The sequence below is a fragment of the Salminus brasiliensis genome, chromosome 2 (assembly GCF_030463535.1).
Source record: "Salminus brasiliensis chromosome 2, fSalBra1.hap2, whole genome shotgun sequence".
In the NCBI taxonomy this organism is placed as follows: Eukaryota; Metazoa; Chordata; class Actinopteri; order Characiformes; family Bryconidae; genus Salminus; species Salminus brasiliensis.
Window position 1 is genome coordinate 22,119,169 of NC_132879.1, and position 13,157 is coordinate 22,132,325.

At 39.3% G+C, this 13,157-nt stretch overlaps 1 protein-coding gene across 1 annotated transcript; it reads left to right on the plus strand.

Moving 5' to 3' along the window:
• Positions 1–250: 250 nt before the first annotated feature.
• On the plus strand, positions 251–12,306 carry sigirr (single immunoglobulin and toll-interleukin 1 receptor (TIR) domain). The gene is made up of 9 exons (XM_072673674.1): positions 251–367; positions 3,909–4,113; positions 7,217–7,344; positions 7,664–7,804; positions 7,910–8,053; positions 8,695–8,797; positions 9,555–9,705; positions 9,794–9,971; positions 11,565–12,306. Exons 1-9 carry the CDS (start codon positions 304–306, stop codon positions 11,735–11,737), a joined length of 1,287 nt encoding a protein of 428 aa, XP_072529775.1. The 5' UTR covers positions 251–303; the 3' UTR covers positions 11,738–12,306.
• Positions 12,307–13,157: the final 851 nt, after the last annotated feature.

The window sequence follows — 13,157 nt, forward strand, 5'->3', positions numbered from 1 at the left end:
CTTAGACCTTCTAGCCAATCAGTACAGACGGTAGGAAACTAGCCAATCCCAGCGCTGAGGCGGGGCTTGTGGTAGAAAGGTAGATAGCCGACTGCAACGCAACAGGTAAGCGCAACGTGCGTCACGTGACACGGCGCTTCAGGCGGCATCAGCGAGAGGCGTTCTTGTGGCCTTCATCAACTGGAGCAGCACTTTCACTATTCACCATCACCATCTGCAGCGTGCTTAAATTACACCCCCTGGAGTGAGCTACTTAGAGGAGTTACAGTGTAATTGTATGAAGGCGCTTGTGGCTGTGTGGCGATGGGGCAGAATCAGGTGCTTCTCTTTGTGTGTCTGTGGAGTCAGTTTGCAGCGGTGGTCGGAGGTAAGACTTTAACGCCTTTATTCGTTTGATCTGTAGATTTTCTGCCCCTTGTAGTTTTCTTTGTGTACGATTGACATTATCCGTGCCTAAAGCTCACGAGAGACCTCCAGCTCACATGTAAACACAGTCAAACTAATTTATAAGAGGAAAAGAAAGTGGTCATTATGAAGGAAACGACGAACGTATGGTGCTTTTATGTACTTTTCCAGGTTTATATGTAAAGAAACGTTGTTGACTGACACTTCGAGGTGCCTGTCACGAGTTTCAGCATCAACAGACCTTAGACTTTTGTAGCACTAGGTCCTGCGTGTTTGTTTATCAGGCGGAAAGGCCAACATGACCTTTGGCTAGCAATTAGCACAGTTCTGTAACTGGTTAATGAATGATGGAGTTGAGGCTGCTTGGCTTGGCCAGCAATGTGGAGCTGCAGGATGTGTCCGCACAACGTTATAACTGCTTATAACGACAGCTTACCCCAACTGTAGCTTAGCCCAGACGTTGAGAGGACGCTGTGGGGTGGCTTGATCATGTAGGATTCACCTGTTAGCCATGGAAGCAAACGGCCATTGGAGTTTGAGGGGCAATAGCTACTGTAAATAATACGGTAGTGAGTTGCAGTAACACGAGAACACGTTAATTACAGGTCAATAAATGGTTCAGCTCACACTTGTCTTCTGTGTAGTGCAGTGCTGGTTATTTATCCACAAGCTCTGGACAAAGTGTTGAAAGCTTCTTCTTGAATAACAAGAATGTTAGGTCAAACCTGTTGTCACCTTCTGACATTTGGTTAAATGCTGAAGCTGCAAAGTAGCTTAGAAAGTTAACAGGCGGGTTTGAGCCAGGCTTTGTCATGAGGGTTATTTTCTGTGTGTCCACTGCATTTCAGTTGACGTCTAGCTAAATGCATGGACATTCAGTGTTACCCCATGTTTTTTCCTCTACCTCATCCAACCCCCCCCCTCCCTCTGTCCATTGAAATCTGCTGGCAGCCTTTTTTGAATATATGCAAACCCAGACCTAGATGTAAGGTCCTCGTTCCTCCGTCTTATGTTTTCAGTATATCTTTAATTTAATATAAATATGTGAACTACATTATGTAACATTTGTTGTTAAATTTCTTCCAGATTTCTTTAAAGGGGCACCCTGACTCTCAGGACGTGTAGGCCTTCAAGTAATATACAAGGGATGAGAGGGAGAAACCCATTTGCCGCTGGCAAAGTAGTTGTCAAAGTATTAAAAAAGTATATTGTAATAGTATTGGACATGTCTTACCATTCAGCTGTCACGTTTCACTGTAGTCTGTTTAACAAAGCTAGAGATAATTAGACCTCATCTAATACCCCCATTCTTCCACCCAGCAAACACATACAGCTGCCCCTGCTTATAGACTTACGTGAGCCCTTACCAGGAAACACGGCAGGGGAAAATGCTGGGACATCACTAAAGCGTGCTCAGATCATGTTAGCAGTGCAAACATGCATTCTCATTCAGCCATTGCTCTGTTGATCAGAACCTGCACCTGTACTCACTGTCCAGTGCTGTTTGAAGAGAGGACAGTGTGGAGCGGAGCCTCGCTGCAGTGTTAATCACACTTAATCCTGTCAGTCCAGCACACCATTTCTTCACTGAAATACAAAAACACACTGACATTAGCTACAGCCCAGCAAACATTTGGATATTGATTCGGTGTTGAAATGACAATCGTACATGATTCCAATGTTGATTCCACAGTGATTGATCACCAGGATGCTCATGTAGTGTTACCACAAGTGTACCACATGGTAGTATGATAGCAATATTAACTTTAGCTGTATTTCTATGCATCCATACTTTTCTACGTTCACATCTCTATTCCAAACATTGGAAGCATCTTTATTTTTAAGAGTGTATTACAACAGCTTTAAGGTACTGTAAACTTTATTCATTTGTAGAAATTGACATCGCCTCATTCATTTGTGTATGTTGTAATCAGACTTTGATCTGAATTACTTCAGCCAAATCAATCATTCTCCATGAGCCACTGGGGCAAAATGAGATTTAGACTATACAGCATTGTGGTTGCAGCAGTATTACAACAGCTTCTTCCAAAATTCAAAAAGGACTGGTCAGGAAAGTCATGGACCCTTCACTCAGATCAGAGCAGCAGGTCAGAGTGCAGAAGTTGTATTTCAGAAAGACTAAGAACTCTGGGCCACTTTTCACTATGAGTGGAGATGCACGATAATAAGGGTCATATCTGCATCAGCAGGTCATTTCTTAAAGTATCTGCATCAGGCAAATGTGTAGATTTAACTGTTATTTGATATCTGCAATAAGTCTGCAATTGTAAGTAATTGCTACGGGTTCTATATTTATAAATTGATATATCTGTACTTATGTAGATATAAGCCCAGCACATAGTGGACATCAGCATCAGCCCAGAATCTGGTTGAACATGCTATCTGTGTACAGGAGTTAGAAACTCATACTCTTCTCAGGTGGCACTTCATCACAGACAATGACAGGGAAACCTTTCCCAGTTTCTGGGATGTGTTGGAGTGGGGTGGAGTTACATGAACTAAATGAGAAATGTGCTTGACTCCTTCCTCATCCTGAAGCCTTCCATCTAAAGTGTCCTTAAAGAGCTTTATGATTTTTTTTTCTAAGAGCATTGAAAATCCATTAATTTTCACTTAGATGATTCTTTAGTTTTTTTGATGTAAGGCATTACATTAACTTTTTATTAACATATATTTACTCAAAATCACTTAATGTGCAGAGATGCTCCATTTTTAAAGAAATGGAATGGAATACATAATTACAGTATACCGTAAGACCCCAGAGCTGAAATGAAATGAAAGGAGGAATATGAGGTGGAGTTGATTAGTACCTACCCCACCTGTTGAGGAGAATAAGGTTTCACTCTGGTCTACTCAGACGAGACATCCCATCCACACTCCACAGGCCAGGTCTGATAATAAAGACTGCATTGTTTCAGTCTGAGACTCTATTCAGAAACTCATACCTGCTTTTGTAGTGTATACTCACACCTGCGGAAGACACTAAGACCAGGTAATTAGTTTCTGCTGTAAAGATCACAGTTGATTTATTGCAGGTCTAGATGTAGCCCAGTAAAGCACCCTGACAGTAAATATAGCATGTTCAGTGTAGTTTAGTGAGAAAATAGTTCATCATGTTTTAACCACCTTTTCATGAGAATACGTATGCCTTCATGTACTACACCAGTGGTCAAAAAGCATTATCCTGGACATTTACCATCTGCATTTCACCCCCAACCCCAGTCTGACACAGCTAATGTTTGACACAACTCATCTTTGACACTTCTGAAGGCAATAATTAGATCAGGTCTAGTGATTAGGGTTGAAGTTAAAGTCTGGGGGCCACTGTTCTGGTCTAGTCACATCCAAGCTTTGGGATTTACTCATTGTAATTCAAAAGGATAAGCTGCTGAAAAAGCATTTCATAGCATTGTTTTTCTCACTGATGGTAGTGACACGCCTTCCAGCTTCCAAGTGGACACATTCTCATTTCTTACCCACAGAGTCTCTTTGTAGCGTGGCTCCACGGTTTAAGCCCAGCGCAGCTAGTACGGACATTTGGGAGGCACTTGGCTCCAGTGTTGAACTGAACTGCACAGTACATCTGGCCTACAATAGGACTGAATCTAACTGTGTGCATAATCTGCAGTGGACCAAAGATGGACAACCTCTTAGCAACTTTAGTACCTTCATCCAGAACACATCCTGGTGAGTACCACATAATGAAAGACCCAGAATAACACACACATTGCAGCGCACAGTCACCAAAGCGCCATTTTGGAGGTATTGTTGCAGTGAGAGATGCAGTGAAAGTAGTGGCAATGAACCTGCTTAGCTTTCATACTCTTTGGAAGCACTAAAAGAAATAAAACCGGAAAGGAAGAAGCAAAGTGAGAGGACGCCATTTCGAGACAAGTCAGCAAGAGTGCTAGAGACTGTTATTTGGGCAGGTTGTCATCTATCAACAACACAGCCAAACCACAAGAACTTGGAATGCTGATTCTACATTGTTGCCTTCAACTTCATACATGTATATTAACTATAGGGGAGTTTCCCAAACGCGTAGTGACACAAAGCACTTTTTAAACTACTTCTTAACAATGTTTGTTAATTAATTATAGTTATTAATTAACAGTCAAACCTTTGTAATTAATTTCCTGTTTGAACTCGCTTGTGAATTTCTGTCACTAAGTCCTTCTTTAGGTGTGCATTTTAGCACTAATTCTCTAATTTTCGCTAATTAAATGGAAGAATATGAAATAGAAATCTATTATATTATATCTATTATATTTACAAACATAAAATGTATATCTCATAAATAACATTGGTTATTATTTTAATTTAACAATATATTTGTATTAAATAATTATTAGTCTATATAGCTCATAATGTAGCATATATAATAACAAATAATAATTTTAGATGCAGTTTTATAGTCAAATTATATGTGTATTTGTGTAAGAACACACTTCTGCACTTCTAAAGCATACTTACTGTTTATTAGCTTAGTTTAACTTATTGCAAAATATGTATAGAAATATGCCATGTGCAGAAGTATTAGCACATTAAAAATGTAAATATGAGTCTAAAATGTAGAAACACATCATATTTCAGTTTGTTCCTGTAGAAAATGTTTTCACTGATTTTTACTTAGAACTAACGCATGCACAATAACACTATTAGAAATACTATGTTTAATACACATATAGATGTGGACCAATGATACAGTGGCTGTAACAAGTCTACACACCCCTGCTAGGTTTTTGTCATGTAAAAAAATCATTTCAGATTCACACCTTCAGTGTGACCCATAATCTATGTAATTCCACTGAAAAATAAACTGAAATATTTTAGAGAGGAAAATAAAAAAATAAAATAATGTGACTGCATAATGTCCTACAATTGGGGGTTTGGTTGTGTTCAGAATTAGTAAATCTCATCTAAACTCATGTTAAATAGAAGTCAGTACACATCTGCCATCACTTGAAGTGATTCAGACCCCATTTAAAGTTCTAGTTGGATTTTACTGACAGTTATTTTTTTAGCAAAAGCACATCAAAGGGATCTGATTGGGTCCAAAATATTTCCAGGACATTAAATATATCATGAAACACAGTAAAGGCCTTCATCAAGAATTTGGCACAACAGTGACATTACCAAGAACCAGTTGTCCCTCAAAAAGGAATAAAAAAGAAACAGAAAATTGATCCAGGAGCCTGCCAAGAGGCTTACAACATGAAAGGAGCTGTCTGAATTTCTGGCAAGTACTGGTGTGTAGTGCATGTGACAACAAGCTCCCGTATTCTTCATATGTTAGGGCTGTGGGTGCCAAGACAGAAGAATATTTTACTCATTCTGTTTTCACGTCCTTTGTTAGTTGAGTCATTATTCGCTAAGATCGATCGCTTATGGGAAACATCATCTTGTTTTTTTTAGGAATAACAGTTTATTTGGATTTACAATAATTACAAAATAGCACACACATACACACAGCACAGAAACATACATGTAAATACATGTAAACACATACAGTATAGCCTCTAGGGATAAAAATTAAACCTACCCCCCTTTTAAATATGATCCTTCACAAACCAGATAGCATCTGTCCAGTTACTAACAGTATTTAAAGTAGCTTTATGATGCATAGCTTTAGACCAGTCCAGAATCAGAATGTCCAAAAAGTATTCTAGCCATGTTATTGTCAGCAAAATATTATTCTCATAGTACTGCTTCAGAATAGCCTTTATAGAGGCTCTCAAGCCTGCCATAATTCATCCTATCTTGATTACTGAATAAGCTTGTATACCTGTGAACAGTTCTGCAACTAGTTTATAAACCCCATGGACATTTGTGTGTAGAACGTTTACATTTTAAAAATGTACATTTCAACAGCAAAAGTAAGCTGACTGTAATCAAGAAAACTTCAGACAGACTTCTCCCTGTAAAACAAGACATTACAAATGTTTTACAAATCTGTAACGATGATAATATAGTTCTAAAGTATAGTCCTAATGCAAAGCAGAAACATTGTTCAACACAAATACATAAATAAGCACAAGCATGTCATCATTACGAACTCAGTAATATCTGAGGAAGTAGACCATATAATGTTTAACAAGACCAGTGTAACCACTAACCACCTACCAACCTTAATGATTCTGCTGCTATCTCTGCATGTCTGTTTACTAGTGTGGCTGAAAAAGGAAGCTAACAAAGTGAAAATAATATAAATTCACTACAGAAACAGTTAGGGTTGCAGCTGAATACCATAGTATGAAAATTTATGGTTATCATTCTGTGTACATTTGCTTGATAACGGTACTGGGGGAAAATGCTATCGAACAGTGAATCCTACCTATTTTACGATCTTTCTGGAAAAAAAAAACAAAAAACAAAAAAATCAAACAATTAATGGAGGAAAAAATCAGCAGATTAATCCACAATTAAAATATATATTAGTTATATCATTAGCTGCATCTCTCTTGCAGCTTTATTTATTTTCAAAAGGGAGCCACTTTCTGTATACTTCCATTAATACATTGTTTCACACTTTAACTCTTGTTGAGATTTTATTAAACCATTTTTATTCCTTTCAGGGTCAGATAATAATAACAGCAACAACAAGAGGAAAAACTGTGAAATACCGTATACTGTGATGCTGTAAAGCTGTGATGTTCCCTGAGACGATTATTGTACCATGAGAATCACATACCATTGCAACCCTAATGACAATAAACACATGCGGTAATGCTGTGTATAATATCCTTGAGACTATTACTATCTGAAATTAATGCAACTGATTGCTTTGCAGGATTGCTGGGGACTACGAGCACAGTGTGAGCAGTGTTCTGACTGTGAGCTTGAAGGACCAGAACGACTTTGGTCTCTACTCTTGCAAAATATGGAATGGCACACTCACCTTTAACATTCAGAGGACCAGTAAGATCTACTTTACTTATTCATGTCTAAGCATAATACAGAATATAAATGTAAAATGAATGTAATTGATGTATAGCAAAGTGCTAGTCACCTTTGTAAGGGTTAAAGGATGGGAAAGCTGATTGTACAATCACATACACAGCAAAGTAAATGTCATTATCTGCGCTCATTGTTTTGTTGGGTCAGGTGACTATTGGACTGTTTTTTAAGATCAGCATTCCCAATCCCCTTATCACAAACTTTAGAGCATTTTGTCAGTTTCCACATAGAATAGTGCTTGATCATCGAAAGTAACAAACATGTAATAATCTTTTCTCAGCTTTCCCCAGTCACACAGGGGCTGTGGTGGCATCGGTGATCTTGTTGCTGTCATTAGCCTTGGCTGCCTTAGTCTATTCCAAGTGCCACCTGAACTTCAGACTCTGGTATAAAAACAGATACGGGGACTATGAAATCAATGGTAAGTCATTTAAAGAAGAATTCTGTACTTCTCTGCAGTGCTAAACATAGTCTGTTATTGAATGATCCACAGTGTTTTAAACTTCAGCTTTGTTTTGGCCCTCAGATGGCAAAATGTATGATGCCTACATCTCATACATAAACAAGGAGAATGACCGGAAGTTTGTCAATTTTATCCTGAAACCTCACCTGGAGAATAAGTATGGGCACAAGTTACTGCTCAATGACACAGACATCCTTCCCGGAGCAGGTATGTACCTCACACTGTCATACATTTAAAAACAAGAGTCATATTAAAGCCTCTTTTCCTGAGTGCATGACTTAGGAAGAGAGGCCACTCAGGAAGAATGAATTAGCAATATAGCAGGAGGCATGTGAATATTCTAGTTTTCTGTAGGCCATATTTAATATTTATGGAGGATCATCATTGGGAGATCCTCATACATTATCATATTCAGGGTTTGTACAAGTCCTGGAAAACCTGGAAAGTCATGGAAAATAAACATGCTAAAATCCAGTACTGAATAGTTCTTGAAAAATAACAAAATTGAAAAAAGTACTTAAAAGTCATGGAAAATATTGTAATGAGCTCATGTTGTCATTTTATGTAATCATTTTATAGTAGCATTATTTTTTCACATGACCAATTACTGCCCGTATGACCATGCACCATTTTGTCTGTGGTATCATGAGCGTGCATTATGTTGTTAACTAGCTAGCCTGGACAGTCTTTCAACTACTAGCGTCGACCAAACATTCCTATGAACAAATTACAGGGAAATTTTAGTTTTTGGTACTTGAAAAGTCCTTAAATTTGAAATTGGTTAAAGTGTATGAACCCTGCATATAGCTTAGCTCTTGCAAGCTAACATGTGTGGGTTGTGTCTTCAGAGCCATCTGCAGAGTTGCTGATGGACAGTAGTCGATGTCGGCGGCTTATTGTGGTCCTCTCGCAGCCCTACCTGGAGCAGGAGTGGTGCACCACTAACTTCAGGTTCCTAATGTTTTCTTTTTAAGCTGCCCAAAATGCAACAAATCATTTCTGCAGTTTAAGTGAGAAATAAAGGTGTTCAACCATAGACCTTGACTACCCCTCTTCTGCACAATTTAGTTTTTTTTTTGCCTGCTGTAATACACCCACTTGTTAATTACAGTCTCAAATAAAGGTTCTAAAAGACTGCTTTGGAGCTATACCATAAAATAACCACTTTAAATGTCCTAAAGAACCTTTCAGTAGATTGTTCTAGTAAGAAGGTGTGTGAGTGTAATTTTATAGTAAAGCTTCTGTACTAGTTAAAGCAATTCCCTGGAATTGTACATCCAAGCCAAGAACAATTTTGGAAGGGTCCAGCTCTCACTCCATCCTTGAGATGATCTGTTAATTCAGTCTAGGGTTGCAAAGGGGTGGATAATTTCAGATAAATTTCCAGAAAATCACCAGTATCTTTGCATGGGAACTTTAGCTCAGGAACTTTGGAAATATTCCAAAATTTCTATGGAAATTTTGGGACATTTGGGAAATTATGGGAATTTATCTGAATTAATAGGAAATATTGGATCAATTAAAGGAACTATATCATACATTATCAATGTATCAATGTTTTTTTGTCAACATGACATGAAGGCATGACAATACAAATGCATTTACCATGGGAATAAACAGATAATTCACGTTACTTCCCATGGAAAATGTCCCAAATTCCCAGAATATTGCAATCCTAATTCAATCTATATATTTTTAATATTGTTAGACAGGGGATATTTCATCTGCTGGAGCTCTCTCGGAAGCCCATCTTTATTATCTTCCAGTCTCAGCAGAAGCATGTGAGTCTGGACATTATCCAGCAACTTCGAGAGCATCAGGCACGCATCACCACTCTGATCTGGGGAACACACTCCATGGTGAGTCCTCTCTGATGACACAAGAAGGAAGAGTGATATAGGATGTTAAGAATTCTTTCCACAGTAAACCACACACTCTTTCCCCCAGACCCCGTCATCTGGGTTTTGGAAGGAGCTGGCCTTGGCCATGCCACGTAAGGTGGTGTTCCACACCAAGTTGCCTGGAGATCCCCAGACCTTGCTTCAAGATGACAAAGACCCTATGCTCACCCTGCAGCCTGACTACCTGGACTGTAGACCAGACCCAGACCCTGCTGGAGACCTGGGTAAGACATTCCCCAACATATAGCAAAATTCCTGTTCCAGAATAATAAGCTCTGGTGTGTCCAAAACTGTGCCCTGTTCACTATTCTCTACATATAAAAATGGGTTGCCTACACAGAGCACTATTATAGGAGCACTGATTTTAAGGAGGGAGCTTTTGACTCGTGTAGACATCATCATGGTCACTAGGCAGTTCTTCTCAGAGAAGGAGCATGTGAAATTTGCCGTAGTGCATTATGGGTATTCCTTGGCTACTAGGGTACATTATTTGTTCACTACTTTCTGTGTTGCATTGTGGGATTGTTGTCTAGTGCAGTAGATATTCCACGCCGTGTTTTCAGACACCACTGCAAAATGGCGGGACCCAAAAATAGTGCACTGAATAGTGAATAGGTGGCACTTTCAGGCACAGATAATGAATGGGTTAAGACTTTCTAGAAAAGTGTGAATAGAAGAGGGGCATTCTAGAAGAGTGTAAATGCAGGGGTGGTAATCTAGAACTGTGAATGGGGTGTACATTCTAGAACAGTGAGAATGGAGTGAGACATACTAAAACTATGAATAGGGAAGAACATTTAAGAACACTATTTGGAGGAGGGCATACCTAGAACAGTGTAAACAGAGGGGAACATTCTATAATGGGGAGAACAATCTAGAACAGTGTAAATGGGGGAGAACAGTTTCAGACACATTCTAGAACTGTGTGAATGGAGGAGAACAATCTTGAACAGTGGAAATGCTGAAAACATTCTAGAACAGTATGAATGGAGGATTTTATTCTAGAACTATGTGAATGGGGAGAACAGTTTCAGACATTCTAGAACTATGTGAATGGGGAAGAAAAATCTAGAATAGAGTAAATGGAGAAAGGGCGTTCTGGAACGTAGTGACTGAAGAACATTCTAGAACAATGTGAATGGAGGCGGGTATTCTGGAACTGTGTGAAATGTGGGAGGGAATTCTAGAACAGTGGGGAAGATAATAACTAAGCTGTGCCTGAAACTGTGTCCTGTTCGCTATATTGTCGACGTTATTTGGGGTTCCAGCTTGTCCGAAAACATAGTGCTGAATTTTCAGTGCATTATAACAATCCCACAATAAATATTAGTGTATACATAGTGTACAAACTATGTGTACCCTAACGGATATAGAATACTCATAATCCATTGTTTGGTTTGAAGATTCGCATGCACTACTCTGAGAAAGACTGACGTGATATTGTTCAGATTGTTCGTACAAGGTACTTTGCTGTCGCACAGCAGTGAGCTCACAAACACCTTGTCAAATTCTGTTCCCTATAATAGTGTAGGGAAAGAGAATAGAGCCCAGTTTCAGACACAGCTCTAGAGTCTCCCTAATGTTACACAGGTATGAGACACCAGCCCAAAGTTTGGTTTTCTTGGTGTGGTAGTCTGGTGACTTGGTGTGCTCTGGACTTAAAAGAGCTTGCTGGCTTCTTGAACTCGCATTTTATCATAATGTTGCGGCTCTGTGACACAGGCGTGAGTTAGATAAGAGTAGATTAAAGTGTTATTAGATATGAATAAGCCTAAAAGCTTTTTGAAGTGATGGACATGATTGCTTACTTCCTGCAGGCTTGAGGTTGCCTATGTACAAAGCTCTACCTTCCAAAGCTCCAGTGCTTCCTGCAGCCCCTGATCCTGTAACTGAAGCCAAAGCTCCAGAGATAGACGTGTCTGACCTGGGCTCCAGGAGCTACGCTGCCAGAACTGATTTTTACTGCCTGGTCACCGAGGACGATGTATAAGCCTCAAGCAAACATTTCTGTGTTATCTTTTACTCTGTTTGGTCCAGGGATGAATGGAAGCCCTCAAACATTCCACATTTTTTTTTGCATTTTCTTTGAAGGTTTAAGTGTAAGAAGACTGGATTTTACCCAATTGTGAAAACATATTTAATAACTTATTTTTTACAAGGGTTCAAGAGCCACATCTGTATGTTCTTCAGTAGGCATTTACCCATTTGAATATGTTTCTATATGAGTTCTATATTGAAAGTCTTTAAGCTAATTGACAGATTGCAGTTTCATTGAAGACAATGTACTGTATGGCTTTAAAACATTTCATAGTAGATCCCAATGCTTGTTTCAACAAAGCAACATTTGGGTAACTTTGTTGCCCTCAGTTGTCATGTACTTGCATCACGTAAATCTCTCTGCGTAAAAGCACCGACGTGCACTATGTTTATTAACATTTCACCTGCGGTTACTGATATATAAGATAAATTTACAGTGTATATATTTCAGTAAAATGTGTTTCAAGGCCGTCTGTTGTGTCAGGGTTTCTGTAGTGTGGTTCTCCTTGACTGATACCGGAAATACTTACATTATGTGACATGCTCAGCCCCTGCTACATTTGATTGGTATGGTGTAAAGTTTGGTTCTGTAATGCAAGCCTCTATGGCAGCTGACATTCCTCTAGAATAGGGGAGGGAAACTTTGGCCCCTGAGGGTGAGATTCCTAGACATTTTGGGTGACTTTCCTGCTAAAACATGCCTATTTCAACTCAGCAGGTTACCAGGTTTAGTAGGTGTGTCTGATAGAGTCCGGCCCTCAGTTCTTTACGCCTGCCCTAGAATGAAGTGCAGTATCTGTAATTAAGTACAGACCTTTTTCAGCCAGCAGAGGGCAGCATCACAAAAACGTTTTAAGTATGACTCCACATTGTATTCTCCTAGTTGAGCACACAGCTATCTAAATCATGTATGACAATAGTTACAATCATCTAAATCAGGTTTCTTTGGATACAGTAATGAAAAAAAGCTAAAACAATTCAGCTGAGGGCACAGAACATGGTGTCAAAACGATGATATATGACTTTTGTATGTTTGTGTGTGTGGGAGAGATAATGCACCCCCTATAATTTACTCAAAGGTAGACAGATGTGCCAGCCTCCGGCCAAAGGTGGGGTAAATATGTGACATAAATCCCCTGCTGTTAAAGATCACATGCACTATGTACGCAACTAGAAAATTCAAAAGGGGCTTGAATCTAACCCCCCCACCTCACAATCAAGTATAAATTGTCTGTAGTTCCTGAACACGGCTGGGGTATGGGAAAGGGTGTGGCAGAGTCTTCATGTCTGAGCAGAGAGAAAGTATGTAAATAGGCCTGGGTCATGAGGCACATCGCTCACACCAGGGTGAGAAGAGGAGAGGTGGAGCAAAA

Coding starts and splice junctions, on each gene's coding strand:
- sigirr (XM_072673674.1), top strand. CDS start 304: ATGGGGCAGAATCAGGTGCTTCTCTTTGTGTGTCTGTGGAGTCAGTTT. Junction 7,805..7,909: donor CGGGGACTATGAAATCAATG/GTAAGTCATTTA, acceptor TTTGGCCCTCAG/ATGGCAAAATGTATGATGCC. Junction 8,054..8,694: donor AGACATCCTTCCCGGAGCAG/GTATGTACCTCA, acceptor TTGTGTCTTCAG/AGCCATCTGCAGAGTTGCTG.